A 26,432-nucleotide genomic window follows, 5' to 3' on the forward strand; every position below is an offset into this window, starting at 1 on the left:
CCCTCTCTGACGTGATGTCAGCCTGGGGGATTCTGGAGTCGCAGTCGTGCTTGAAGGGGAAGGAGGAGCCGACTGCAAACCTCATGTTGGAAGGGAAGGACGCTGCAGTGTCTCTACGCTGACCCATCCTCATTTTACAGGTCAGGAAGCCGAGACCGAGAAGGTGACTTCCGGGGTGTAGGTGTGTTTACTGCCCTCCCAGTGTCCCTCGGACATTAGTCAATGACCCTAGATGGCCACTAGCCCTGTGGTGCAAGTGGGAATTGACAGAGGCAGCTTCTCAGGGACTGGCAGGCCAGCCTGGATGGTGCTGAGTCCCCTCTGCCCTCTCTGAGGGTCAGGCCACACTGGCCGAGCCAGGCTCTCAGAAGCCCTGTAGGGCACAAGCTCTGCTGACCTTGGTTGGCCCAACGTTTCTGACGCTCAGAAGACCAGAAAGCCTTCCCTTGTGTGCAACACCACTTATGTCTTACAACACACACAGCCCGGCGCTGAGAGGCCCCGTTGAAAATCCAGCTGTTCCCAGAACTTCCCTGCCCTCAGAACTTGTTTCCAAACACGTCTGTTCACATCTGGAGGGACAGTAGAGTCCCCAGATCTCCACCCATATGTGTGCTCTGACTAACCCGAAGCACACCTGCTTCTCAAAAGAGCCAGAAACACAGAAGTAGGAAATGGACAGGCTGCCTGGGCTCAGGGCAGGAGGGCAAGGGCAGTAGAGAGAGCCAGGGACACGCAGACCTGCTGTGGCTGTCTGTGAGGGAGGCCCAAGGACAGTGAGGCAAACACAAAGCCTCCCCGAGTACGCGGGCCTGACGTGGTCTCGACCAGCAGAGGCTCTGAGAACGGCACTCTGACTGGGCTGGGGAGGGCAGGCGTAGGGGGCCTGGGGTGATTTCTAACTGTCTGCTCTCAGCCCTCGCCAGCCAGGTGAGAAGTCCTGCAATTTCCGGAAAGTGCCAGTTTTAGAACCAGACAGCTCTGGGGTCAGGTCAAAGCTCCATCACAGGGTGAGCGGCTGTTTGACAAGCAGCTGAACTTCTGGGTGTTAGCCTTCCTTCTGGGCACTGGGGCTGTGCGCCCTGCTCTGGGTGAGATGGCCCGGGCACCTAGTAGGAAGCTTGGCACGCATCAACACTCGCTAAGCACTGGGGTGACTCTCCAGCCATGAGGTGTGGGGGAGGTATGTCTACCAGGCTCCGACTGCCCAGCTCCTCGCACAGGTATGCACAGCAGGTTCTCAACCAATGCTCAAGGGACAAACACGGACAAGGAAAGAATGAGGAGAGCAAGATGGTGTCCCCACCCCCTTCTGTAGGACAGGAAAAGGGCAGATTAGAAAGTAGGTCTTCAAATTCCTCATGATGGTGAGGATTTTCTCACGCAGGGAGAACAGTCAGGAAATCTCCCACCAGAATATACTCATGCGGGGTGTTCCTTCCATCAGGTCCAGGGGCAGCTAGGATGCCATTAGCAAGAAAGCAGCAAGGGTCTTTGGAACCTCTGTGGCCTCCTTCCCCTCTGCCCTGGAAAGCTTGGCCCCAGTGAGGGCAGCCCCACCTCAGGCCGCTGCAGCGGGGTAGGACATACCGCAGTCAGGACTGACGAGGACTCTGGCTTCGACACGTTGTGGCTGTTGAAGAAGATGGACTCGCGGTCTGAAACAAGCAGAGAGGAGGCACCAGTCACAACTGCTCCACCTCCCGACACCAGGGGGCAGTGCCGCCCCACTGCGGGCACGCGGCCTTGTGCCTGAGGGAGCCAGTCGGCTGCAGCTACCTCAAGGAGATGTCAACCACCAGGGACAGACATGTACCCAGTCAGGGCCTGTTCTGCTTTTCCTTCCCACATAACAATGACCCCTGCTACCCCTTTACCACTTTACAGTGCCGTACCTGGCTTCCCCAGCACCCTAAGGCCCCATTCCCAATGTGTTTTATGCAACATCACCAAAAGGGGGGTGGGTAGGAAGGGGTGCTAAGTAAGTGGGAACTGCTGTGTACTCCAATCCACAACACCTGAGGAGTCCGAGGGCAGAGAGGTCTGGTGAACGTCACTCAATCTAGCATGCCCCACCTGATCCGTATTTGCCCATGGGGCTCTCTTTCGGGGTAGCCCTCTAGGAACACGCTATGGAGAAAAGCCAGGCTGCCTCTTGGCACAGGAGCACTTAAAACACAAGGGGTTCTGTTGTTTCCCAACTATTTAGAGGAAAACAGGAAACCAGAGCATGGGCTTCAGCAGGACCCATCCAAGAAGGCAGACGAACGTTTCTGTCTGGCTTTGGAGGCCACGCAGCCCCCTGAGACGCCCTCCACCTCCTTGCCCACACTTCCTTGATCTGCATCCAACCTGGGCCCCACCACATCCCAAGCCCTCAGTCCCATGGTGGCTACCAGAGAAGGAACCCAATCCAAGAATAATGACCCAGAAAAAAACCCAGTGCCCTCGAGTCGATTCTGACTCATAGCGACCCTATAGGACGGAGTAGAACTGCCCCATAGAGATGACAGTGACTTGTAAATAGTGTACTTGAGTACCCAAGCAAGAGATGTCTTGGGGGAATAAACAAGGGTCGTCTGACGGAAGAACAGTTGGACAGTTGGATGGAAACACGCTCTCGAGCACTTGGAAGCGGGGGCCAAGAATGCAAGAATCACGAAATCATGGAGCTTCAGGGCCAGGAGTTATGGCCAAGGCTTCTAGTCCGTCACCTCCCCCAAGAGCTGCAGGGACGGTCCTGAGCAGTGAGCCCCCATGGCCCTGCAGCCTCTGCTTAAACCTTCAGGGCGAGTATAGTGCTCGCCCCTAGGCAAGGACAGGAGGCCCTGGCTGAGCGCCACTGTGTGCAGGGGCCAGGCCGGGGGTGCCAGCCCCCTCTGCCCACCGTCCCCACCAGCCTGAAGATTCTGCGGTCCCGCAGCAATCATGCATCAGGAAATGATTCGGGCTGAGGCCAAGCAGGCGAGCACTCGATGTACCTGGCGTCCTTCCCGCTAGCGGCGCGCACAGGCCCCTGGCCGCCCCGATGTCGCCGCTCCGACCAGAGCCGGTCCAGACGGGGGGCCCAAGAGACGATCCTGGGGAGGAGCCTGGGGAAAATAAATACCCTGCAGGGCTTGCACCAGGTCGCCCGCCCGGGCTCTACCTCTGGGGGCCAACAAGAGTGAGCCTGCGGGGGTGGCCAAGCCCCCTGGGCCAATGGCCAGAGCTGGGCTCAGAGGCTGGCATGGGCATCCTGGCCTCCTGTGGGCATGCCCACCTTCCTGTCCTGATGTTCAGCCCAGTCTGGCCCCACCAAGGTCAAGGTGCCTTCCCACCCACAAGCCCTTGGGTCCCCAGGGCTGTGGCCAGAGGAGACAGGAAGGGCTACCGAGGGCCAGGCAGAGAAAAGTCCAGGGAGGCTGGGTGCCTGAAGATGCCCACGGAAACCACCAGGGGTGCAGGGCACATGCCAGGAAGGGAAGAAGCTGGCACAGAGCGGCCTAACAGATGCCCGCAGGACAGGACAGAACACACCACCGATAACTTCTCATGGTGAGAAGACCTGAAGTCTGGCCCCTTTCAAAGTGGGCTGTTTCCTCCTCCTGGCTGTGACCTGGGGAGCTGTGGCCAGGGAACCATTCAGCAGGGCAGTGCGAGATGCCTCTGCTCGGCTCCTATCCGGGAGCAGCTTCTAGCCTCTCCCTGTGCCCCAAGAGACTCTGGGAAGCTGAGGCCACAGGAAGGGTCAGAGCCCCTGGGAAAGAGCCCTGGCTAAAGCCTCTCAGCATGAACTCCTTAGGCAGTCTGAGACACCCGGAACCCAGGGGCACACACAGACCGGACAGGCCTTTGTTCACACAAGCACCCCAGCTTTCAGGGGCCCCATCCGGTCGCTGATCCTCGGACTAGTCCTGAGGCACACATAGCACGGGTGGGGAACCACCACCCCTTCCTACAGTGAAGGGCAGAGGGAGGGCAATGAGGAGTCCATGAGTGACCTTGTCCCCATTTCCCAGATGAGAAAAACAGGTTCAAAAGAAAAGAGTAAAGGGCCAGAGAAGCCCCACAGTATCCCAGCAATTCCACGTGCAGATGGGAGCTGTGGCCACTGTCTTCAATCTCCCTGGTCTCCTCTGCATGTCTTCACTGGGGTTTTCCTTTCTTTTTTTATGGGGGTGTGCAGAGTCCTGCAGACGGTGGCCCAGGTCTGCTGCCAGTTCCTGAACATCACCTGCTCAGAGAGGCCATGCTAGCACCCTTCCCAAGGGGCTCCCGCACCCACTGGTGTCCTAGAACCCACGCTGTCCTCTCTGGGGCCTGTATCTCAGGCCACAGTTAGCTCTCTATTATTTGTCTTCTTGTTTGTGGTTTCTCGCACTAGAATGTAAGTTCATGAGGGCAGGAAGCTCAGCTCACTATCTTTATCTTGTTCCCCGTACATGGTAGGTTCAGTCAATTCCACTGAATCTGAGACACTCCAGGTTGTTTTTGGTGTATGCCACCTAGTCAATTCCAACTCATACCGACCCTATAGGACAGAGCAGAGCTACCCTGTAGGGTTTTTTTTAGGCTGTAATCAATACGGGAGCAGACTGCTAGGTCTTTTCTTCCACGGGTTTAAACTGGTGACCTTTTGGTTAGCAGCTGAGCAATTAACCACTGCACCACCAGGGGTCAGTAAACTGCAGACCAAACCTGGTCTGCCAGCTGTTTTTGTAAATAAAGTTTTATTGGAACAAAGCCACACTCACTCATTTGTATATTGCCTACAGCTGCCTTCTCCCAACAAGAGCAGCACTGACTAGCCTGGGGGAGCTGAAAAGATTACCATCTGGCCCTTTGCAGAAAGTTTGCTGCCCCTGCTCTACATTGTAAGCTCCCTTTATGTACCTCTAAAGGAAAAAGGCCCAAGATGGGGAGTATAATAGAGGACCCCTGCATAAAGCTGGATGCTCAGGGGGCTGTACCCTCAAAGTAAAAGTAAATGAGAAATGAACCCACCACACAGAAAGGAAGAGCAAAGAAAGCTGCTCATCTTAACCCTGGCACTGGGTGGAGAGAGGAAAAAATCTCCCCCAAGGGCAACCGCAGGCAGAGTCTGGTGTGTGCCTGGCGACTGGTTTGAGGAAACATCAATCCTGTCTGTAAGAACATGACTGCAGGTCTAGCCAACAGCAAGTGCGAGATGAACCTGGCAGGGAGACACAAGGGCAGGGGTGGCTCAGCGGCAGAATTCTTGCCTTCCACGTGGGGGACCCGGGGTCAATTTTCAGTCAGTGTACAGCCACCATGTGTCTGTCAGGGGAGGCCTGCGTGTTGTTATGATGCTAACGGGTTACAGCAGAGCTTCTAGACTGAGAGACAGAGTAAGAAGAAAGGCCTGGGGATCTAGTTCCAAAATCAGCCCATAAAAACCAGAGGATCACAACAGTCCAACCCAGAACGAGTCACGGAGATGGAACAGGATTGGGCAACACCCGGTTCTGCTGTGCATGGGTTGGCATGAGTCAGGGGCCAACCCAACGGCAACTAACCATAACAGCAGCTACCACAACAAATGTGCACCTTAGAATCAAAAGAAAATGGCAGTTTGGAATGAAGACTTGTGTCCTTGTCTCCATCCCAGGTCCAAAAACCCCATCCAAGGAGCCACCACCTCTCCGTATGGGAACTGCCACACAGATCCACAGGAACGAGGGAGCTGGGGGCTGAGGCTGGTAGAAGTCAGGCCCCCCAAAGCTCCTCTCCACGGGTCCAGCTTGCAGGGCCACTGTCCTGCTGTGCTTGTCCCATTACACGATGTCACACTACATCAGGCAGAACAGCACTCAGGCAAATGGAACAAACGCCACACCGGCTCCCTGGCCTGGAGCCCAGAGGACAGTGGACACAAAATGAGCTTTGGGGACGATGGGCAGATAAGCACCCAAACAGCTACTGAGTTTCCCCGAATGCAAGTTAACCTTTCTCCCTCACCTCTGTGTTCCACTATGTGTTTGTCATGTATTTGATCAGTCCTGGTTTGCATTTCATGGTAAACTGGCACCCTGGGGGTGGCATGAGAGAAGACACCCACAGGAATCCTTAAAGATGCAAGATCCAGGTCCCACTCTGCCTCTGCCAACCCCAGGCCCAGAGAAACCGGCCCAGCATCTCCAAACCAGGAGGACAAAAGGGGGCGGGGGTGGCGGGGAGGATGCTTGTTGGACGGATAAGGAAAGAAATCTGGTGGTAAATTTCTTTTAGCGGTACAGTGATTTTGGTAAAAAAGAAAAAAGACTGTATAAGTTATAATTATTCTTAACACCGTTCCCATTGACTTAAAGCACGTAATTTTAAAAAATTAGGAAAAAGAAAGTTTTTTTTTTAAAAGGTCAGCCTCTTCTTTAAAAAAAAAAACAAAAACTCTGTGGGATCACCATGAGATTCGCAATGAACAATCATGTATGGGCACGGTACAAGGTACAGAAGAAGTACATGACAACTGGTTGAATGCCGGTCCAGTAGCTTGTATTTTATAGGATGTATCAGTTAACTACTGCTGTAGAACAACATATCCCAAAACTCAATGGGTTAAAACAATGACCACTTCTTACTGCTCAAGAATCTACTGTCTCGGGGGTCTTCTGGCTGTAGCCGGACTCACGCACCCCTCTGCAGTCAGCTGCGGTGCAACTGTAGTCAGCATTTTTTATTTATTTTTTCTTTTTTTTGTTCCTTTTTCTTTTTACATTTCTATTTATTGTACTTTAGATGAAGGTTTACAGAACTAGTTTCTCATTAGACAGTACACATTCTGTTTCATGACACTAACAACCCCACAACATGTCAACACTCTCCCTTCTCAACCCTGGATTCCCTATTACCAGCTTTCTTGTCCCCTCCTGCCTTCTAGTCTTTGCCCCTGGGCTGCTGTGCCCCTTTAGTCTCATTTTGTTCTACGGGCCTGTCTAATCTTTGGCTGAAGGGTTAACCTCAGGAGTGACTTCATTACTGAGCTAAAAGGCTGCCTGGGGGCCACACTCTTAGGGTTTCTCTAGTCTCTGTCAGGCCAGCAAGTCTGGTCTTCGTGAGTCAGAATTTTGTCCTACATTTTTCTTCAGCTCTGTCCTGGGCCCTCTATTGTGATCCCTGTCAGAGCAGTCAGTGGTGGTAGCCGGGCACCACCTAGTTGTACTGGACTCAGTCTGGTAGAGGCCGTGGCAGATGTGGTCCACTGGTCCTCTGGACTAATCTTACTTGTATGTTTAGTTTTTTTTATTTTTCCTTGCTCCCAAAGGGGTGAGACCAGTGGAGTACCCTAGATGGCCGCTCACAGGCTTTTAAGGCCCCAGACGCTACTCACCAAAGTAGAATGTAGAACATTTTCTTTATAAACTGCGTTATAAACTACATTATGCCAACCACGCTAGACGTTCCCTGAGACCCTGGTCCCCACAGCCTTCAGCCCAGTAATTTGGTCCCTCAGGGCGTTTGGATGTATCTGTGGAGCTTCCATGACCTTGCCTTGGACAAGCTGTGCTGGCTTCCCCAGTATTGTGTATTGTCTTACCCTCCACCAAAGTTACTACTTACCTATTGCCTATTTAGTGGTTTTCCATCCCCACCCCTCCCCTCCCCATAAGCATCAAAAATTGTTTCTTTTTGTATGTAAACCTTTTCATGAGTTTTTACAGTAGTGGTCTCATACAGGTTCAGCCTCTTCTTGCCCACATCCGTTATTGTGTTACTGTTCTTAGGTGCTGCTGAGTCGTTTTCGACTTACAGTGACTCCACGTGACAGAGGAGAACTGCCCCTACAGAGTTTTCTTGGCTGTAATCTTTATTGGAGCAGATTGCCAGGTCTTTGTGCCATGGAGTCACTGGCTAGGTTCGAATGGTCAGCCTTTTGGTCAGCAGCTGAGTGCTTAACCATTTGTGCCACCACTTCTTGCACACATAAGGTCACAGACAAAAAGACCCCTCCAAACATTTGCCCCCTCCCCCTTGATCCCAGCGGTGAGGTGCTGGAACCCGTGTTAGGGTGTCCTGAACCCTGAAAATCCAGCCTCAGGCCTAGCTGGAAGGCTGCTGAACTCAGAAAGGAAGTGAAAACAGATGCACGTTTCCAAAGCGGCTACTCTCTGCGCTGTGGTATTGGTAAGAAAAATGTCATTTGGGGAAGAACAGCTGAGAGGGGAAGATGAGAACAGCTGCACTTCATTCTAGAAGAGCCGTTTTCAAAAGCTACAAGGTATGGATGGCGGCAGGGAGTCCCAGAAGGAGGGGCTCTAAGGAGACACATCTGTTTGCTAAGACCGAGCCTGGGTATCTCAAAGCTGCCAGTAAAGGCGCATTTCCCCTTGAAGAGACAAACATACAACGTGTATGAACAAATCACGCCAGGACAATTAAACATCCTTCCAAGGAGTCCTCTTAGACAGCTGCATTTATTCCAGAGATGCTGCCACTGTTTCAGAAGTTTCTAGAACTTCCTTAGGGATGCCTTCTGAACCCGAGAACATTCTTTTGAACAGCTCCAATGATGGCAAATCTTAATCTTTGCGTTAGTTTTTGAAAGGGCCAGGGGTCACCTGGTGTCAGGCCTGGTGAACAGGGTGAATAGGTGGTGTAGGAAAAGCTATGGACATGACAGTTCTTGGCTGGGTCTACTGGCTATGTGTGTGAAGGTCACCTAACATACTCCAAATGACACAGCACTGTGCAAAGAACACCACCGTGTCACACCTGAGGGACACTGAGCAGGCATCACCCAATGATGTAAAACCTGCTTACTGCCAAGATCCTCAGTCCGGGGAGGGAGGCGTGGCAGGGTGATGGTGCCCTCTTTACAAGGCCCCAAGGTCCCACAGTTAGGGAGTCCTGTGTTCCAGCAGCTGCTGACATCTAACAGGGCACTGACAGTTCAGCAGCTACAGAAGCAGCAAGTGAGCTAGCTTCTGGTTCCTCATTTGGAAAACAAGACAATGAGGATGACACGAGAAAGCAGTTCTGTCCTGCTCAAAAAAATGTGGGATCCATTCCTCCCTTGATTCCCTGAAGGGCTGACCAACAGTGGGCTGGCTATGCTCACTCGAGCGTGTTTCTCCCCCAAGTCTCGTTACTGCACAGGTGACCCCAGAGGTATCTTCAGTACAGAAAACTTCCAGAAGCTTCCTGGAGTTACCAGTGGCTGGGTGGCTGGAGTCCCCAGCAATCACCTGGTGGGCCAAGGGTATTTTACTCGTACTAAGATCTTTCTATCTACTGTACATATGCAATGTTTCAACCTTCAGATGCTCTCTTCCCCACCCCCTCCCCCCAAAATAACACAGGGTGACGGGGAAGGGCTGAAGAACAGGCAGCTGTGGCCACGTCCCAGCTGTGCCCTGGGCCCAGAACAGCCAAGACAGCGCAAGGCGTGGTTACCTGATGTGCCAGCAGAGAAGTTCTTGAGCGAGGGTCTTTGCACCACAGTGTAGGACTCGCCCACCACAAACACCTTGTACAGGACGGCATTGTGGCTGATGAAATTCTGGACCACACAGGGCGGCTGGATGGCATTCAGGCCCTCCTGGTTGAACACAATGGCCATCTGGGGAGACAGGGATCAAGGGCTCCATCATAGTCCACCAGCTTGGACACAGGAGCATTCCAGAGCCCCACCACCAAGGCCCAGAAGAGTGTCATGCAGGGTGAACGGAGTGGGACTCAAGAACCCCTGGGGGTCACTCATGCTGTGGGGTTTGGAAATCCTGCATCTACCAGGCCTGCCACGGAAGGTTGCACAGGCTGTATACTGCACAACTCCAGGGGCACTATTCACACTGTAGTCTCAGGGAATGGGACCCCCTGGGTTGGGCACTACTCAGCCCTCATGACTACCTAGAGGCTCTTGCACTAAGACCTGGGAGGGGGAGGCAGGAGGAGAAAGCTCTGGATCAGGTTCAAGCCTGTACAATAACAAGAACTGCCCCCTGGTGGGTGCCCACGATACGCCAGTCCCCATCCCAACCATTTTATGTGAGTTACACTTGGTGTCACCCTCACAATGCACCTCTGAGGTGGGCACCATCATCATCCCCCTTTTACAGATGAGGAAACTGAGGCCCTGAGAAGAGATTTTCTGGAATGTGAGGGAGCCTGGAATGCAGCCCAGATCTACCCAGCACCAGGCCTTGCCCCCTTACCCCACTAAACCACACAGACTCTCAAGAAGCAGGAAAAGGCCCCTGTAAGCGCCCAGTGCAGGCTGCTCCTGGTTCCCTGGGGGCACAGGTTCTGACGAGAGGACTTGGAGGGGACTGAGGTAGGCAGAACAGAGGGGCTGCTGAGAAAAACTCTCCACCTTGGCCAAGGCTGGGTCTGCTTTAAGGACAAAGGGACAGAGGGGTCGGCCCACGGCAACCTCGAGTCAGCTGTCAGTGCTGGGGTCACAGTTAATCCCTCAGCCCACCGGGCCCCAGGAAAGAGCCACCAGATGCCCAAGGCCAGCTGAGCAGGGATAATGGGGCCTGGACAGCTGGCCGCCTGCACCGGCTGCCACCTCCACATCAACTGTCACAGAGCGCTGTCCTCTATGTGCCGGGCACTCAGCTGGGCAGGGCAGAAGCAGAAATGCAGGCCTCACAGGAAAAACAGAAAGTGCACGTGTATGTGTGAGGAGGGGCTGGGGGGATCAGAAAAGGGTTCGAATCCCAGCTCCCGCACTGGCTGGCGGCTTAAGCTTCGTTTCCTCATCTGTAAAATAGCAGTAACAACCAGCATGGGGCAGCCTCAAGGACAGTGGGAGCTTTTCGCTCAGTAGTTTGTTTTTTTAAAAAAGAGAGATTCCACTATGGGTCAAACTAGTTTGCTTGGAGCTGGCTTAAAACAAAACAAAACAAAACAAAACAAAAGATCCAAACAGCTCTGTGAACATAAAAATGAAAATGGAGTAGTTCTGGCAACCAGTCCCAGTTTTGGTTGGTGGCTCTTCGTTCACTTATTCAACCAGTTCCAAATCCCTGCCCTAGACCGGGCTGGGGCTGGCCTGAGCTAGGGGCCAGGAATTAAAAGAGGGCTTGGGCAGGCTGGCATATGGGAGATGACCCCATCCAGAAACACCCGCTTTCCTGTCTAAAGCCAAGCATGCAACACAGTGGTATCTTCCGTCCTCCTGGGAGGTCTACATATGCTCAGGACAGTGTCCTGGTCTCAGTCTCTGGGGGCGGGGGGAGGGGGCGGGGGGAGGGAGCGGGGGGAGGGGGCGGGGGGAGGGGGCGGGGGGGCCTGGGTGGAACAGTGCACTCTGCTGGCTGCTGATGAGAAAAGCACCTCGGTGGGACAGGGGGCGCACGGTGCAACCAGACTCGGTAAGATGGATGAGGGGTGACTGGAACCTCCTCTGAGGGCACTGATCACACACGAGGGTCAACGCTCCAGGCCAATGAGGGGCCTCCTGAGGGGGGAGCTCATGCCCCACCCCCTCTGCAATTACCCAGCATGCTCCAGAGCAACTGGCTGCTCACTAGCTTCACGGCCCCGGAATTTACTGAACACTTTCTGTGCCAAGGCCCACAGCAACAGCTCCGTGGGTGGTGACTCCCTCATCCTTCACACTAACTCACTGTACCCCCAGTTACAGATGTGAGAAACTGAGGCTCAGAGAGGTTGTGTCATCTGCCCAAGGCACAGCGGCTAGCCTGGACTCTGTGTGAGTCCAGAGTCCCAGGTCTTAACCTTGTGTGAACAACGGAAGTAGCTCCTCTCCTCCCACACTGACCTCTTTGATATAGGGTGGCCCCTGGATTCTGTTATCAAACAAAGCTTACGCTCATCCTTCCATCCTGAAAACCCCAAGAAACTGACATGCAGAGGGGCTACTAGGTGGTAAAAGGGGGCAGGTGGGAGGCTGGCAGGTGGGCGCTGGGGCTGGTGAAGGGGTAGGGCTCCATGAACAGTTCTGGCTGAGCTGAGCCCTACTGCTCCATCCCTGGGCTTGGCCAGGGAGCCCACCCTTGAGGGCGCTGCCCCTGCAGGAAGCCTGGATGAGGGATCCCGGCCTAGGAGAGGGCGACTTCGGCAGTGTGTGATGGTTCAGAGAGATGTCCCCACCTTCCTTCCCATGAGTATGGGCACACCCCTGGCTGGACAACCCCACCACAGCAGGCACCAAGCTGTACGATGCTATCTGCTTATAGACATTCCCTATAAATGTTTGCCAGGGATAAATAAGAAACAATACCGTCAAGTCGATTCCAATTCATAATGACCCTATAAGTCAGAGTAGAACTGCTTCATGGGGCTTCCACAGCCATAATCTTTATGGAGGCAGACTGCCACATCTTTCTCCTGTGGAGCAGCTGGTGGGTTAGCAGCTGAGTGCTTAACCACTGTGCCAACAGGGATAAATTAAAAACCCATACAACCCGTTGCCACTGAGTCAATTCTGACTCATAGTGACCCTACAGGACACAGTAGAACTGCCCAATATGGTTTCCAAGGAGTGCCTGGTAGATTCGAACTGCTGACCTTTTGGTTAGCAGCCATAGCTCTTAACCACTAGGCCACCAGGGTTTCCATATTAAAAAAAAAAAATAGCACCATGTAAATCTATAATAGGTCAATGTACCGGGGCCTTCGTGTTTAGTTGTCAGCTCCTAGGGAGCATTACTGAGGGTGGGGCTGCCCAGGGACAGGCTGTCCCTGCAGGGCCCACTAGGTGAGCTGTGGAATGTTCAAACGTCTGCTGCCTGAACCATGTTCTGTCCACCCGTCCAGCCTGGCCTCCAGGGTACCCTCAGTTGGGCCTAATGGGGAGGCCCTAGGCTGGGCTGCACAGAGAGAGGGCAGCCTGGATGAAACATCGCAGGGTGTGGTCCCTGGGGACCCAGTGGGGCCCTGTGTGGCACCCATTCTCCTTGTCCCAACATGCCTCATTCGCTCACCTCCCCTGCACCACACCCTCTAAGGACTTCATCGCCTACTGGGCAGGCCCCACCTGCACAGGAATTCCGTCTTCTGCTTCCTTTCCCTGGCACCCGAGGCAAGGCCGGGAACATTGCCAAGTTAATGAAAGAATGAATGGATCGCTGGCTAAACCAACTCATGCCAGCAGGTGTGGTTCTCCTTTTCTTCTCCTCCTCCCCCATTTAAATTCAGCAGGACTGAGAGACCCTTGTGGGGAGTGACCGAATCTTCTATGTTAATGCCCTGACTTGGGCCCCGTCCAGTGCCTGCCACAAAGCAGGTGCCCAGTAAGTGATGGACAATGTGAACCCAGAGAAAGCCAAGAACAGGTCAGATGCAGCTCTCATGGGTTCCACAGGGGACAGACGGGCCCCCAGCACATCCATCCTGGCCTTGGGAATGGATGGGCACAGAGATGAGGAGGGGGCCACCACACAGAGCCTGGTGCTGCCTCTGCTTGGCTCTTTCGGAGCCCCAGGGTGGGGGGAAGGGTGGGAGGGAGACAGGAGGCTGCCTATCAAGGAGCCGGGGGGAGCAGGAGCAGGACAGCAGGTGTGGACATGGACAGCTGCGTCCCAGGGAGACACTAGGACTTGAAAGGAGGAGGTGGGACAGAGGCGAGGGGGATGCAATCTTCCACTCACCTCGTGAGAGTTGGTGCCATGAGCCACTCTGGTTTTGCAGACTATGGACAGGGGAGAGAAAAGCAGAGAGGAATTAGTGAGACCATCAAAGCCGGGCCTGGCCGATACAGCAGAGACATGGCGAGTCCAGGAAGCAGCTCTCAGAATTCTTGTGCCACATGGGGAAGGGGCAGGTGGGAGGCCCTGGGACGTGCTGGCTCTGCCTGATGATGGCAGTTACCTGCCCTCAGGGTAATGCAGATAGAGGCCACCAGGCCAGGAAGAGGAGCCCTCTGCCTGCACCAGCGATGGGGACAGTGCGGGGGCGGGGGGGGGGAGTAGAGTGGGCCGGCGGGGCTCCAGGTCATGCTCTTCAACAGCTGAGGCCCACACACACACTTGGGCAAGTTCAAAACCAGGGGGACTGTGGGCAGCCCCAAGGGCCTTCCCCACTGGACCAGCTGAGCTCAGGGCCTCTGATCCCTCACGGGTCTCATGGTCAGGAGAGGCGGGGAGCAGCTGGGCCCAGGCCAGACTCGCTCTGGATGCGGTACGTACTGAATGGGAAAGCCAGACCATTCTTCTCCAGGAGCCGCATGGTGTCATCCCCGCACAGGCTTGTGAGCTCCATGAAGGGTGGAGAGCAGATGCGGTCATCTAGGAGGAGGACAGAGCGGTCAGCACACCTTGCCTGCCCCAGGCCCCACTGCCCAGAGCCTAGGGGGAGGAAAGAGTGGTCGACATGCCCAGCTCAGAGTCTAGGGGGAGAAGAGGGCAGTCAGCACGCCTGACCTGCCCCCAGCCCCACTGTCCAGAGTCTAGGGGGAGGAGAGAGCAGTCAGCACACCTGGCCTACTCCCAGCTCTGCTGCCTGACGATTTAGACGCCCAGCAAGGGCTGAACACCTGACTTGTGAACTTGGTCTTTATACACTGGGCCACCTGGAGTTGACTCCCACAAGCCCAAAGCACAGCCATTAGGTCCTGCAGCCAGATGGCCTGGGTCCAACTTCCAGCTCAGCCACTGACTAGGCATGTGACCTGGGGCAGGTTCTTAACTGTGCTGTGCCTGTCTCTTCATCCACAAGATGGCAATAATCATGGTTCCTGCCTGGAGCTGTGGGTAAAGCTCTCAGTCGGCTCGACCTAGCACACATGTGGTACGCTCAGCTCCACCCATCCCCACCCAGTCTCCCAGGCCTCCTGAGATGCCAACGGGTATCAGGGTGGCAGGCCAATCTTTTCATAAATGTGTGTGTGTGTATGTGCATACGATTACACACATAAGATTCTGAGGCTGTGTGTACGTACGCATACATACATACACACAGCCTCAGAACATATATACAGTAACACCTGTGGAAGCCGGAACCTGCAGAAGGCAAAAACCTGTCAGAGAAAGAAAGCTCAACAATGTTCCACTAATAGAGAGCGATAGAAAAGCGGTGAGACTGCACCCTGTCAAAGGCGGAAAACTTGCTAGACCTGGAAAAAGGAGGCAGTCCCGCTGACTCCGGGCTCTCATTGTATCTGCGTGTATACACATATGTATGTACAGGCGGTTCCCGGCTTACGGCGTATTCAAGTTACGATGAACCACACTTAGGATTGTCCTTTTTTTTGCTAAATCTTATCGTTAGTAACACATACCACAAACAAGGCTGCAGCATGTAATTTGCTGATATCATTTTCACGCCAATCTCCAAAGACAACGATCAGGTTTATAAAGATACTGATAATAAAGGGCAATAATAATAAAAACTAAAGAAAAAGAAAAGAAGAGATATTCGACTTCTGACAGAACCAATTTAGGATGCAGTCGTCAGAACGGAACCCTGTTGTGGTTGGAGAATACCTGAAATATATATATATATATATAAAATTTCTTGGTATAGCAATAATGGCAGGAACAATGTTACACACTGTCCTTGTCACATGTCCAGGATTGCGCTAAGGGCTTTGTATACATCATCTCTGAATTCCTCAAAATAATCCCAGGGGCAGGAAACTGAGGCCAAAGAGATTAAAGAGCTTGCCCCTCGTCATACAGTGATTCCACCACATGGACAGAGCACCAGCCCTCGCCTGCTCACTGCCTAACATGACCCATAAAACCCTAACTCCCGGCCCATCCAATCGCTCACCACGTTTGTTGAGTCTTGCCTCCAAAATCCCTTCAAGCAGACTCACTACATGCCCCCAAGTCCTGCAGCCGGGCCCCAGCGCAGCCCCTTCGCCAGCCCCTTCTCACCCCCTCGTCCCGGCTTTCCTCCAGGAGCCAGTCTCAGAAGAGCGCCCATCACCTCCGGGTGTCCACCCAGTAGATTCTCTGAGAAGTTCCTCATTAGGATTCTGGTGCCAGGCTTTGAGGAAAGGCTAAATGGGTCATTTGTGGGCAAACAAAACACATTCTGAACCCCTCTGCTGGTATTAAATTACCAGCTTGTTAATATTATTTCTTGTCAGAGTTGCCTTACCCGTCAGCCCCTGAGGCCTTGAGGAGGCGGGGACCACCCTGTGCTTCTGGGCACAGGGGCCAGGGAAGGCAGAAAGTTAGTGGGGGTGAGGGTGGCCTCTCTCCCACAAACTTGGGAACCAAACCAAAAGTAAACAAGCACAGTGGCTTGTCCCCAAGAGCTTTTAACTACTTGGCTGGCTAGGAAATCAGTACATTAAACCAAGGCATGGTCCAGCCTCATTTATCTCATAAAAATGGATGCCAAGACTCACACAGAGTATATTAAAACGGTTTTTATCCTCCCCAAGTTCAAACCCCAAACAGGCACAAGAATGTCGGCAGATCTCAGAGATGCTGGCAGAGCTTCACTGGGGCTCCGGGGGGAGGGGGGCGGGGGTGGTGGTGGTGGTCTGGAGGCAGCATTTGCTGAGCCCCTCCCAGCCAGGGTTGTAAGCCCTCTGCACATGAGTGCTCACTTAACCCTGCACAGTGCTCCAGCACCATCCCTGGTTCAGATCCAGCAACAGAGGAGGAATTCATAGGTTTACTGCAATCCCTATCAAAATCCCAGATGCCTTTTTGCAGAAATTGACAAGCGGATCCTAAGATTCATATTGAAATGTGAGATAACTAGAATAGTTTAAAAAACAAAATCTAGAAAAGAACAAAGTTGAAGGGCTCACTTCCTGATTTCAAAACTTATTACCAAGGCGCAGTAATCGGGACTGTCTGGCACTGGCATAAACAGACATACGCAATGAAACAGAATGGAGAGTCCAGAGCTAAGTCCATATACCTATGGTCAACTGACTTTCCATAAGGACAACTCCATGGGGAAAGAACAGCCTGTTCAACAAATGGGGCTGGGCAGCTGGGTATCCACCACATGCAAAAGGATGAAGCTGGACCCCTAACCTCATACCATATACAAAAATCAACTAAAAATGGATCAAAGACCTAAATGTAAGAGCTAAAATGCTTAGAAGGAAATGTAGGTGTAAATCTTTGTGACCTTGAATTAGGCAACAGGTTCTTAGATAGGACATCAAAAGCACAAATAACCAAAGAAAAAATAGATGAATTGGAGTTCGTCAAAATTTAAAACTTTTTGCTTCAAAGGATACTATGAAGAAGTGAAAAGACAATCCACAGATGGGGGAAAATATTTACAAATCATTTATCTGATAAGGGTCTTATATCCAGAATATATAAACAACTCTTAAGAATCCAACAATAAAGACTAATAACCCAATTTAAAAATGGGTAAATGATTTGAATAGTCTTCCAAATAAGTTACACAAATGGCCTGTAAACACAGAAAACGCTCAATATCATCAACCATCAGGGAAATGTAAATCAGAGGTACAAATAAGGTACCACTAGGATGACTATTAAAAAACACCACCACCACCACCAGGAAATAACAAGTGTTGACAAGGATGGAGAGAAACTGAAGTCCTCATACCTTGCTGCTGGGACTGTAAAATAGTGCGGTCGCTTGAGAAAACAGTCCGGCAGTTTCACAAAAAGCTACAAAGAGTTACCATAAACCAAACCACCCTATAGGACAGAGCACAGCTGCCCCACAGAGTTTCTAAGGAGCACCTGGTGGATTCAAACTGCTGACCTTTTGGTTAGCTGCTGTAGCATGTAACCACTACGCCACCAGGGTTTCCAGAGTTACCATATAAACTAGCAATTCCACTCCTAGGTGTACATACACAAGAGAACTGAAAACATATGGCCAAACAAAGATGAAGGAAATGAGTGAGTGGACCATGTCGGCATCTGGGGGGACAGCCCAAGCCAAGACCCAGCATGCTGATATTTGGATCTATAAACTAGACTCACCCTATGAGAAGAGGAAGGTGACCATCAGTCCAGACCGTGGACAGAGAGGTCACCTGGCTGGTGGCGGGGGGGGGGGGGCGGAGAGGGAACCAGGTCCTGCAGCATCAGATCTAGTGCCTTGGCTGCCTTCCCTGCATGGTGGTCCCGCGGTCCCAGGTGCATTCCCCCATCTCCCCCCAACCCCAGCATACATGTCGGCCCTGCTCCTAGTGAGGGACAGCAGAGGTCCCTCCAGCTCAACTATGGGAAACTGGTCTGCCATGGCCAGCAGCTCTTTTCCCCAAATAGAGCCAGGATAAAGGCTCTTTCTGTAAGTCTGCACTGGGAGCCAGGCAGCTATTTCTGGTTCCTTGAAAAAGGCTACTGTTGCTTAATTTACTGCCTTCACTTCTGAGCGGGAACTGGAAAGAGGCTTTTTTTGGTTAGGTGGTGGCTCATGTTCTTTTAAGAACTGCAATATCAGCTCCTGGGAAACTGGAAAGCTCCCGTCTTCCTTCTCTGCCACCCCCATCAGAGAATATGAAGCTGGAAGGTCCTTGGAGACAGGCAAGTCCCAGCTGCAGGGCTCCACAGCCGAGAGAGAGAAAGAGTTCAAGGCCACACACAAGTTACGGGTGGCGCCAGGAAGAAACCCTAGGCGTCCTGAGCTGTACGCCACTGTCCTGTTCACTCTGCTGGGTGCCTTGCTCTCATCTGACAGTTGGCATCCACTCAGAACTGGCAAGAAAACCAAAGGACCAATGACAAAAGGCAGATGTAAGAGGACAACTGGGGTAGGAGAGGAAGAAGAGAAGGCGGCGCTGGGGGGGCGGGGGGGGGTGGGGCAGCTCTAAAGGCTGACTTTGAATCTGGGGTGAACTAGCTGTAACCCTCAGCAATGACTTAACTCTGCCAAGTCTTGCTGTCCTAGTCTGTAAAATGGGAGAGATTCCTTGCTAGAGGGCTGTCTCACAAAGGACATGCAGCAGTGGGTCTCACAGGCAGCAGGAAGATCTGTGGCCCTGCTGCCCATCTCCCCTGGCTGTGGTCTCGCCCTCACTGGCCTTCTCCTGTGCCCAGCAACCCTCTCGCAGGGTAGCGCTGCCTGAGTACCCTTCTCCTGGACCAGTTTACCTTCTTAACCCAGACAGTGACCTTATCTCCTGATAAAGACCTAGAGGCACAGCCAAGGTACAATAATTAGTCTCTATTCACGTGGTGCAACAGAGGAAGAAGGAGAGTCAGGAATAAGAGAAGGAAATGGAGTGTGTGGCTAATCACCTCCATGAACAACTGCCTCCTTTGCCATGAGACCAGAAGAACTGGATGGTGCCTGGCTACCACTACTGAGCATTTTGATCAAAGAGTCTGTAGGAGAATCCTGATCAAAACGGGGGAAATGCAGGACGTAATTTCAAATTCTCATGGAATCTAGACTTTCCGGCACCACTGAGGCCAGATAAACCCCTTAAAGTATTGTCCTGAGTTAATCTTTAAACCTTAAACCAAAAATCCCCTGAAGCCTTCTTAAAACCACACAACAGTTTAGCTTAAACTAGTCGTTATGGATTGAATTGTACCCTCCAAAAATTTGTGTTATTAATTTCTAATCTCCATGCCTGTGGATGGAAACCCTGGTGGCATAGTGGTTAAGAGCTATGTCTGCTAACCAAAGGTCGGCAGTTTGAATCCACCAGGTGCTCCTTGGAAACCCTATGGGGCAGTTCTACTGTGTCCTCTAGGGTCGCTGCAAGTTAGAATCAACTCTATGCAGCAGGTTTGGTTTTTTTGGTTTTATGCCTGTGGTTATAATGCCATTTGAGAATGTGTTGTCTTTATTATGATAATGAGGCAGCATTAGTGCACAGTGTGTCTTGAGTTAATCTCTTTTGAAATATAAGAGATTAAAACGAGTAAGCTAAGAAGCAGAGATGGGGGAAGAGAGATGCCAAGTCACATGAAGATTGCCCAGAAGCAGAAGCTCAGAAGAGACAAGGACTCTCCTCCAGAGCTGACAGACGGCCTTCCTCTAGAGACAGCACCCTGAATTCGGACTTCTAGTCCCCTACATTGTGAGAAAATAAATCTGTTCGTTAAAGCCATCCACTTGTGGTCTTTCTGGTAGAGCAGTACTAGATAACCAAGACACTAGTAATGAATGTCTGCCTTGAGCATTACGCTCTTATAAAACTATATGGGATCAAACTGACAACAGCAACTCGAAGGGTCAGGCAGGAAGTTTAGGCGGCGAGGTTATGTTAACGGGGGAGGAACAACTCAGAAAAGCAGGGTGAGGATGGATGGACAACTCCAAGAATGTAATCAACCTCACTGAACTGCGCATGTAGAAAGTGTTAAATTGGTGTATGTTCTGAAGCGCCTGTGATGGGCAGGGCCCCGGAAGGAGAGAATAACACCCAGGAGTTAGGGCCAGTCTGATGGGAGCTGAAGAGCTAGGAAGACGTGGTGGGGAGAGGTGGGGGACAGGGCTGGGAGGCAGGGCCAACGGTGGCTGGGAGCCTGCTGAGTGACCCCGGGCAGCAGGGAGGTGTCTCCACTCCATCCCCTCCCCTGGACCATGCCACGGCGCACTTCCTTATTACACCTGGAGTTCTGTTTCCCACTCTAGAATGTCGGCTCCACAGGGGCAGGGCTTTGGGGGTTTTGTCTACTGCGGTAGGCCCAGGGCTAGAACAGTGCAGGCACACAGTAGGTGCTTCATAAATATCTGCTGAATGAGCTGACCTGTCCAGTGAAGGGGTATGGCACTCTGTCACCACATCTGCGCAGATGCAGAGGCCGTAGGCAGCATGTCTAAGTACTACCCGACCCGCTTTCCAGGCCACTGTATGTCACTACTCCCCTGCTCCCCTCAGGCCTGCCCAGTCCGGGGCTTGTTCCGTTGGAAACAGTAAAGAGATGGCAAGTGCCATGGGCGCCCTCTCGGCCCCCACCTTTCATTTCCCGAAATGACTCGCCCCTGCAGATGCAGCTTGTCTGCCCACTTGGCTAGGATTATGACTGGACTTTCTTCTTCATTCGGTTTTTACCAAACATCACTGCTGCCAGTATTCTCACATATCCTGGTCACTCAATGGGCAACACCCTCAAAGTCAGACATGTAGGTTGGTGCTCACTTTCTTCCCTCATGGAGCTTTGTCCATGCTCTGTGCTTGTGGCCTACTGTTCACACAGGTTGGGTCCCCGAAGAGGGGTTTCCACAGGAATTGGCGTGTCTATGGTTCCTGTCACACAGTGCCATGCTGCTTCCCAAAGGGACGTTACTTTGTGGTGGTGCCAGCAACGAGATGTCCTGGCTACTCCTGTTTACAGAAATCTGGGCAGTGAGTGTGTTTAAGTACTTTGACAAAGGAAGGAGGGTGGGTGACATGGTGAAAGAGCCACCCTACATGTCTGGTCACCCTGGGGCCACAGGGTTCCCAGCAGGGGGAGCGAGGCACAAAGCACTGTGGGCAGGCACAGGGGACTGGGGGCCAAGGTACACACATACACTGAGAGAGACTGAGATGTCTGTGCAAGTCACAGCAGCTCTCTGGGCCCGGGCAAGCTCCTTAGCTTTGGGTCTTGGGTCCCCAGTTGGAGAATGAGGGTAACTAGATTAGAAGGCCAGCCACTCTGGAGGCGGCGAGCAGACAGGAGCCTAGAGCTGCCCTCGGCACATAGTTGTCACATGACCAGGGTGGCTCTGCACTCCCAGGTATCCCCAGCTCCCAATGGGACAAAAGCGGAGACAACAGGATTACCCCTCCCCACCCTGTGCATGCTGAAGGCAGGGCCAGAAGGGGTGCAAGAGGTGGGGCTCAGACTTCCAGCCAGCAGACCAAGGCTTCCCGCCTGCCAGGCAAACTGGGCGGCCAGGGGGCCCCAGCCCAGGTGGGGTACATCCTGGTAGCACCATGGTGACATCAAGTGGGTCTTGGTGAATGTGGGGAGGTTGACATCTATACAAACTCTCTAGTTCTAGCCAGAAAGCTGCTGAACCAATTTGGTCTCTCCAAACCTCAAGTGGAAGGCAGGCTTCACAGGAGCAGGGCCTGTAGCTATCATGTCCACAGCTGTATCCAGTGAACAGTGAACTCATGAATGAATGACAGTAAAACTAACCACTGGCCTGAGGGGGTGGCCCATATCAAAAGCAGGTTCCCACGGGGCTGGGAGCCACCTGGACCCTGGCTGGACAGCTGAGCCCTGGGCACCCTGCGTGGGAGGCCCAGGCTGGCTGGCCTCAGATGTTGCCTCTTAGAGCTGGGTTCTTCCCGCTTTCTTGCGTCACTCCCCATTCCCAGGGCCCAGAGTTGTTATGGCAGGAAGTGGGCCTTATTAGGGAGGGGTACAGAGGGTGAGCCATTGTGTCACTGACAGAGCAGGCACAGGAAAGGGGGGTTGGCATGACTCAGGTTCTCATTCCAGCTTTAGAAAGCAAGAGGTAGGGGAAAACCAACACCCTAAATTCTCAGGCCTGGGAGCCTCTGAACATGCTGGTCCCCCTGCCGTGCAAGCCCTTTCTTCTTGCACCTTCCTGGCTGGGGAAACTCCTGCTTGCCCTCAAAGACTCAGGCCGGACCACCTCCTCCAGGAAGGCTTCCCCGAACACCCCCCTCCTGAATGTCTAGAAAGAGCCTCTCTGCTGTGAAGGCCAAGGGCTCTTTGCAGCTCGTCTCAGCTGACCAATGTGCTGTCTCTCCCACCCAACTGGATGCTCAGGGTCTGGGAGGACCCAGGCCATCCAGGTTGGAATCCTGGCCCTACCTCATGTCAACTGTATGACTTTGGCCGAGCAGCTTTACTGCCCTGTGCCTCAGTTTCCCCGCTGTAAAATGAGGGCAACACTATTACCTACTTTAGAGGGTGCTCCCCCTCTCCCACACTGAGAACACCTAATACCCCACATCTCTGTTCTGCTCCTGCTCCACTCAGAGGTAACCACCCCTGCAGGTGCAGAGGACAGTTCTCATGCTGAAATCCTGACACCTAGTCAGGCTGCGACAACAACTAGCTATTACCATCACCGTCACTGTCGTTCCTACCAGTACCACCACATTTCCTGCGGGCGGCAGAAGCGAGGGGTGCTGGGAAAGGGGTCAAATGCTGATTAGGCATCGAGGGAAGGGCACTGAACAGGTTGACCACGGACATCCAGGACATCTAGAAGCAGGGGAACCCGGGAAGACTGCCTGGAAGAAACAGCCACAGTCCAGGGCAGCCCAGAGGACAAAACAGGGCAGCAATTACGAGCACTGACTTTAAGGTCGCCAAGCTAGCCTTGCCACTCACTGAGACCAATGCCGCCCTGGCCAGGGCACTGAGCCTCTCTGAATCTTCACGTGTAAAAGTGGACAATACTGCTTAGCTCCCAGGGTTGTCTGGGGACTCAGTGAGGTCACATCCATGAAGGGCATTTGGGATGCACTTGAGAACCAGGGCCAGGCTGTTTCCATGTGCGTGCCATCCTTTTCAGTGCACCTGGCGCCCACCTATACCTCGCCAGCCCTCTGCTTCCAGGAGACCCCACCCCAGGTTCTGTGCCCAGCACCACCTATCCCCTAGGACATGTCCCCCGCAGTACCAGTGCTGTGCCCCATCTTCCTCTCAGCTGCCTGGAGAAATGTCCTGCAGTTTGTTAATAAGAGATCCCCTTACTGATACCCTCACCCTCCAGCCATCCTCTCCTACTGCAGCTGCTCTATCTACAGACCACCTGACTCCTGGCCTCCTGCCCACCCTACCCCCATCTAATCCCAACGACACACAGCTGCTGGGTCATCTTTCTATAGCCCCCACCTGTACCAGGGGAGCACCCAGCTCAGAAACTGCCCACAGCCCGAGTGGAAGTCCTGGGTCGTTCCAGGCCTCTATAGCCTGACCCTGTTTACCTTCCCAAATCCCATCTGACTGCAGAACCAAAGAACATTCCCAGAACATTTCCAGCCTGGTTCCAACCTGAGCGGTCTCCTTACCATCCCCCCACCTCTGCAACTTCCCTCCTCCTCCCGCTCAGCTCTCAAGGACAAGCTGGACCATAAAGATGCTGCCTCTGGACAATGCCCCACTCAGCCTCACCTATTGGCAGTCACCTTGTTCTGGCACCATCTCTTGCAGTGCTATCTTACTGTGTTATCTCTCGTACCCTCTCGCACTGCTCACGTTTGGATTCTGAATCATCAACTAGGTAGTCTTGGGGTCAAGACCAGGCTTTAACCCAACCCAGCATTGCTCAGAAAAAGCAGGTGCTTTTGTACCTGCGCGAGAAGACAACTTTAGAAATGGAATAAAAGTCAGCTGGGAACGCTGCCAACAAAAGGAGGAGAGGCACAGAACCTAGCACAACAGCAGGAGAGAAGAGGTGGCCTGCAATTCCCCACATGGTCACCACATTGAGCTGCTGGCCTGGAACAGCCTTGGTGACAGTTGCATAGACTTGAATGGGTAAACCCTGTGCGCCTGGCTGGCCAATCTGCGAGCCCAAGTGTTCATGCCTCATTTAAAGCAATTTTCCAAAGCCACCTTCCCTCTGCTGTTACCCTGTTAGGGAGTACGAGGCACCGTATGTACTCCGGAATTCTAGACAGGGATGGATGTTCTGTGCAATCTGGGTGACCTGAGTTTCAGCCAGGGGCAGCTCTTTAGCTGATGCTGATGGAGTGCTGAGGCAGCCACGAGCCTGAGCCAACAAGAGGTCAAAAAAGGCCTGAATGACAAGAGGCATGGAAGACACAGCACAGGTCCTGATTCAAAGACTCAGAGCAACATGTGAGGGATGGACATGCACCTGAGACAAGGAGGGCCACTCACCCTCCTCACACTACTCTTCTGCTCCCACCGTTCCAGTACAGGTGGGACTGTTGAAAGAGGGCCCAGCAGTTGTGTGTATTCTGGTTAGAGGGTAGGCAGGGGGCCAGGAGTCAGGTGGTCTGTGGATAGAGCTGCCACAGTGGGGAGAGGATGGCTAGAGGGTGAGGGTACCAAAAAAGGGCTTTCTTGTGACCCTATACGACAGAGTAGATTTCCAAGGAGTAGCTAGTGGATTTGAGCTGCCAACCTTTTGGTTAGCAGCTGAGCTCTTACCCACTGTACCACTAGCGCTCTGACAAGTTCCCAGGGGATGGTAATGCTGCTGGTTAGAACCAATTCAGAGAACCACTAGTAGAGCAGTGGTTCTCAAAATTTATTATAATTAAGAATCACCTGGATATCTTGTTTAACATGTACATTCTGGTTCAGTATATCTGCAGAAATGCAAATTCTCAGCAGGGGTTCAAACTAGAATGATCTGGTTCAAAGCCCTGTTTTTTTGTTTAACAAACTCCAGAAGTATTTAGTAATGGAGCTGGGAGAAAGCCCCAGTGCTGGGCCAGTGGGAGTAAGCTGGGGCCACAGCACTGGCTCTGTACAAGAAGGCAACAGCCTGTCCATCTGGCCTGGCCCCGAGGGCTCCAGGCATCCAGTTGCAGCCAAGTGCATGCCCTTTCCTGAAGGCGGTGCTCCAGCCATATCCATGCTCTTCGGCGGGGCCTGTCCTCACCTGGGTGCCCCTGTGGCTCATTTCCTCCCCTACGTCCTTCCCCCAGGCCCCTCCAGGTAAATCAGAGTATCTTCTCCTTCATCTTTGCTGATTCTTTCCAGTTAACTTAAGAAGTGCCCCCTCCTCTGGCTTCCAGAGCATGTCCCCCTAACACCTACCTTGCCAACAGCTCACTCTGAATTCAGTTTACGGGAACTGACTTATCCCTCCTACAGCCAAGGGCCCCTTGAGGGAAGGGTGGTATGGCGACTGGCATGCAGCAGCAGGCTGGGTTTGTTTGGAAAAGCTCACAGAAAGACAGGATTTGTGTTGGCTTCAAAAGGATGGGGACAGTTGGACAGCAATGACATCATCGTGGGCATCTTCAGCCCATTAACACCCCTGGAAGACACAGAACTGAAACAATATGCTTTGTTTTGTGTAAGACATTAAATGTTTCAGGCCTTGAAGTTGGCATGCCCAGGGGCTGTGGGGACTGACCAGCCGGGCTTGTGACAGCCACTGGAGAATCTGTTGCCCAGGGAGGGAGTCAGCAGAGAGGGGCTGTCCTTTGTTTGGGTCAGGCTCCCGGAGAAGCTGATTCTCATCCTCGAAGCCCTTGGCGCCACTGCAGCACCCCCCAAGGGCCATGGATGGGCCATGGGTCAATGCGGCAGTGGTCGCAGCAAGGAATCTAGAGCCAAGTGCCTGGGTTTCAGTCCTAGATCCACCGTCTAACCTTAGGCTGCCCACTTAAAACTCCCTGTGCCTCTGTTTCCACATCTGCAAGACGGGGAAAAGAGCAGCACCTACTAAGCAGGCTCGTTGGGAGGATTAAATAAGGGGACAACAGCAGCACCTACTAAGTAGGCTTGTCGGGAGGATTAAACAAGTGAACGTAAGTTAAAGGGCTGAGACTGCATGGGACACAGTGACACAAGTACACCTTTGTTGCCATTATTAGCTGGGGTTGGGTTTGCCTCCCCTTGCTCATCTGCGGCCTAGCCAGTGACACGGGGGACCATTTGCAGTATGCAAAGAGGTCTGGAGGGCTGCTCAGGAGCCAGGACTATCTCATGGGCTTC

The 26,432-nt window shown here is 52.9% G+C and overlaps 1 protein-coding gene across 3 annotated transcripts in view; it reads right to left on the reverse strand.

The window, feature by feature from the left end:
- ITPK1 (inositol-tetrakisphosphate 1-kinase) overlaps window positions 1-26,432 on the reverse strand; it is a 183,811-nt gene that overhangs the window by 12,082 nt on the left and 145,297 nt on the right. For all 3 annotated transcript variants that reach the window (XM_049899713.1, XM_049899715.1, XM_049899714.1), the window contains 4 exons: window positions 14,097-14,195; window positions 13,560-13,600; window positions 9,394-9,559; window positions 1,591-1,658 (listed from right to left, as the gene is read on the reverse strand). In XM_049899713.1, the coding sequence (XP_049755670.1) occupies window positions 1,591-1,658; window positions 9,394-9,559; window positions 13,560-13,600; window positions 14,097-14,195 (374 nt within the window). The remainder of the gene's footprint in view (window positions 1-1,590; window positions 1,659-9,393; window positions 9,560-13,559; window positions 13,601-14,096; window positions 14,196-26,432) is intronic.

This window comes from Elephas maximus, chromosome 10, assembly GCF_024166365.1.
Source record: "Elephas maximus indicus isolate mEleMax1 chromosome 10, mEleMax1 primary haplotype, whole genome shotgun sequence".
NCBI lineage: Eukaryota > Metazoa > Chordata > Mammalia > Proboscidea > Elephantidae > Elephas > Elephas maximus.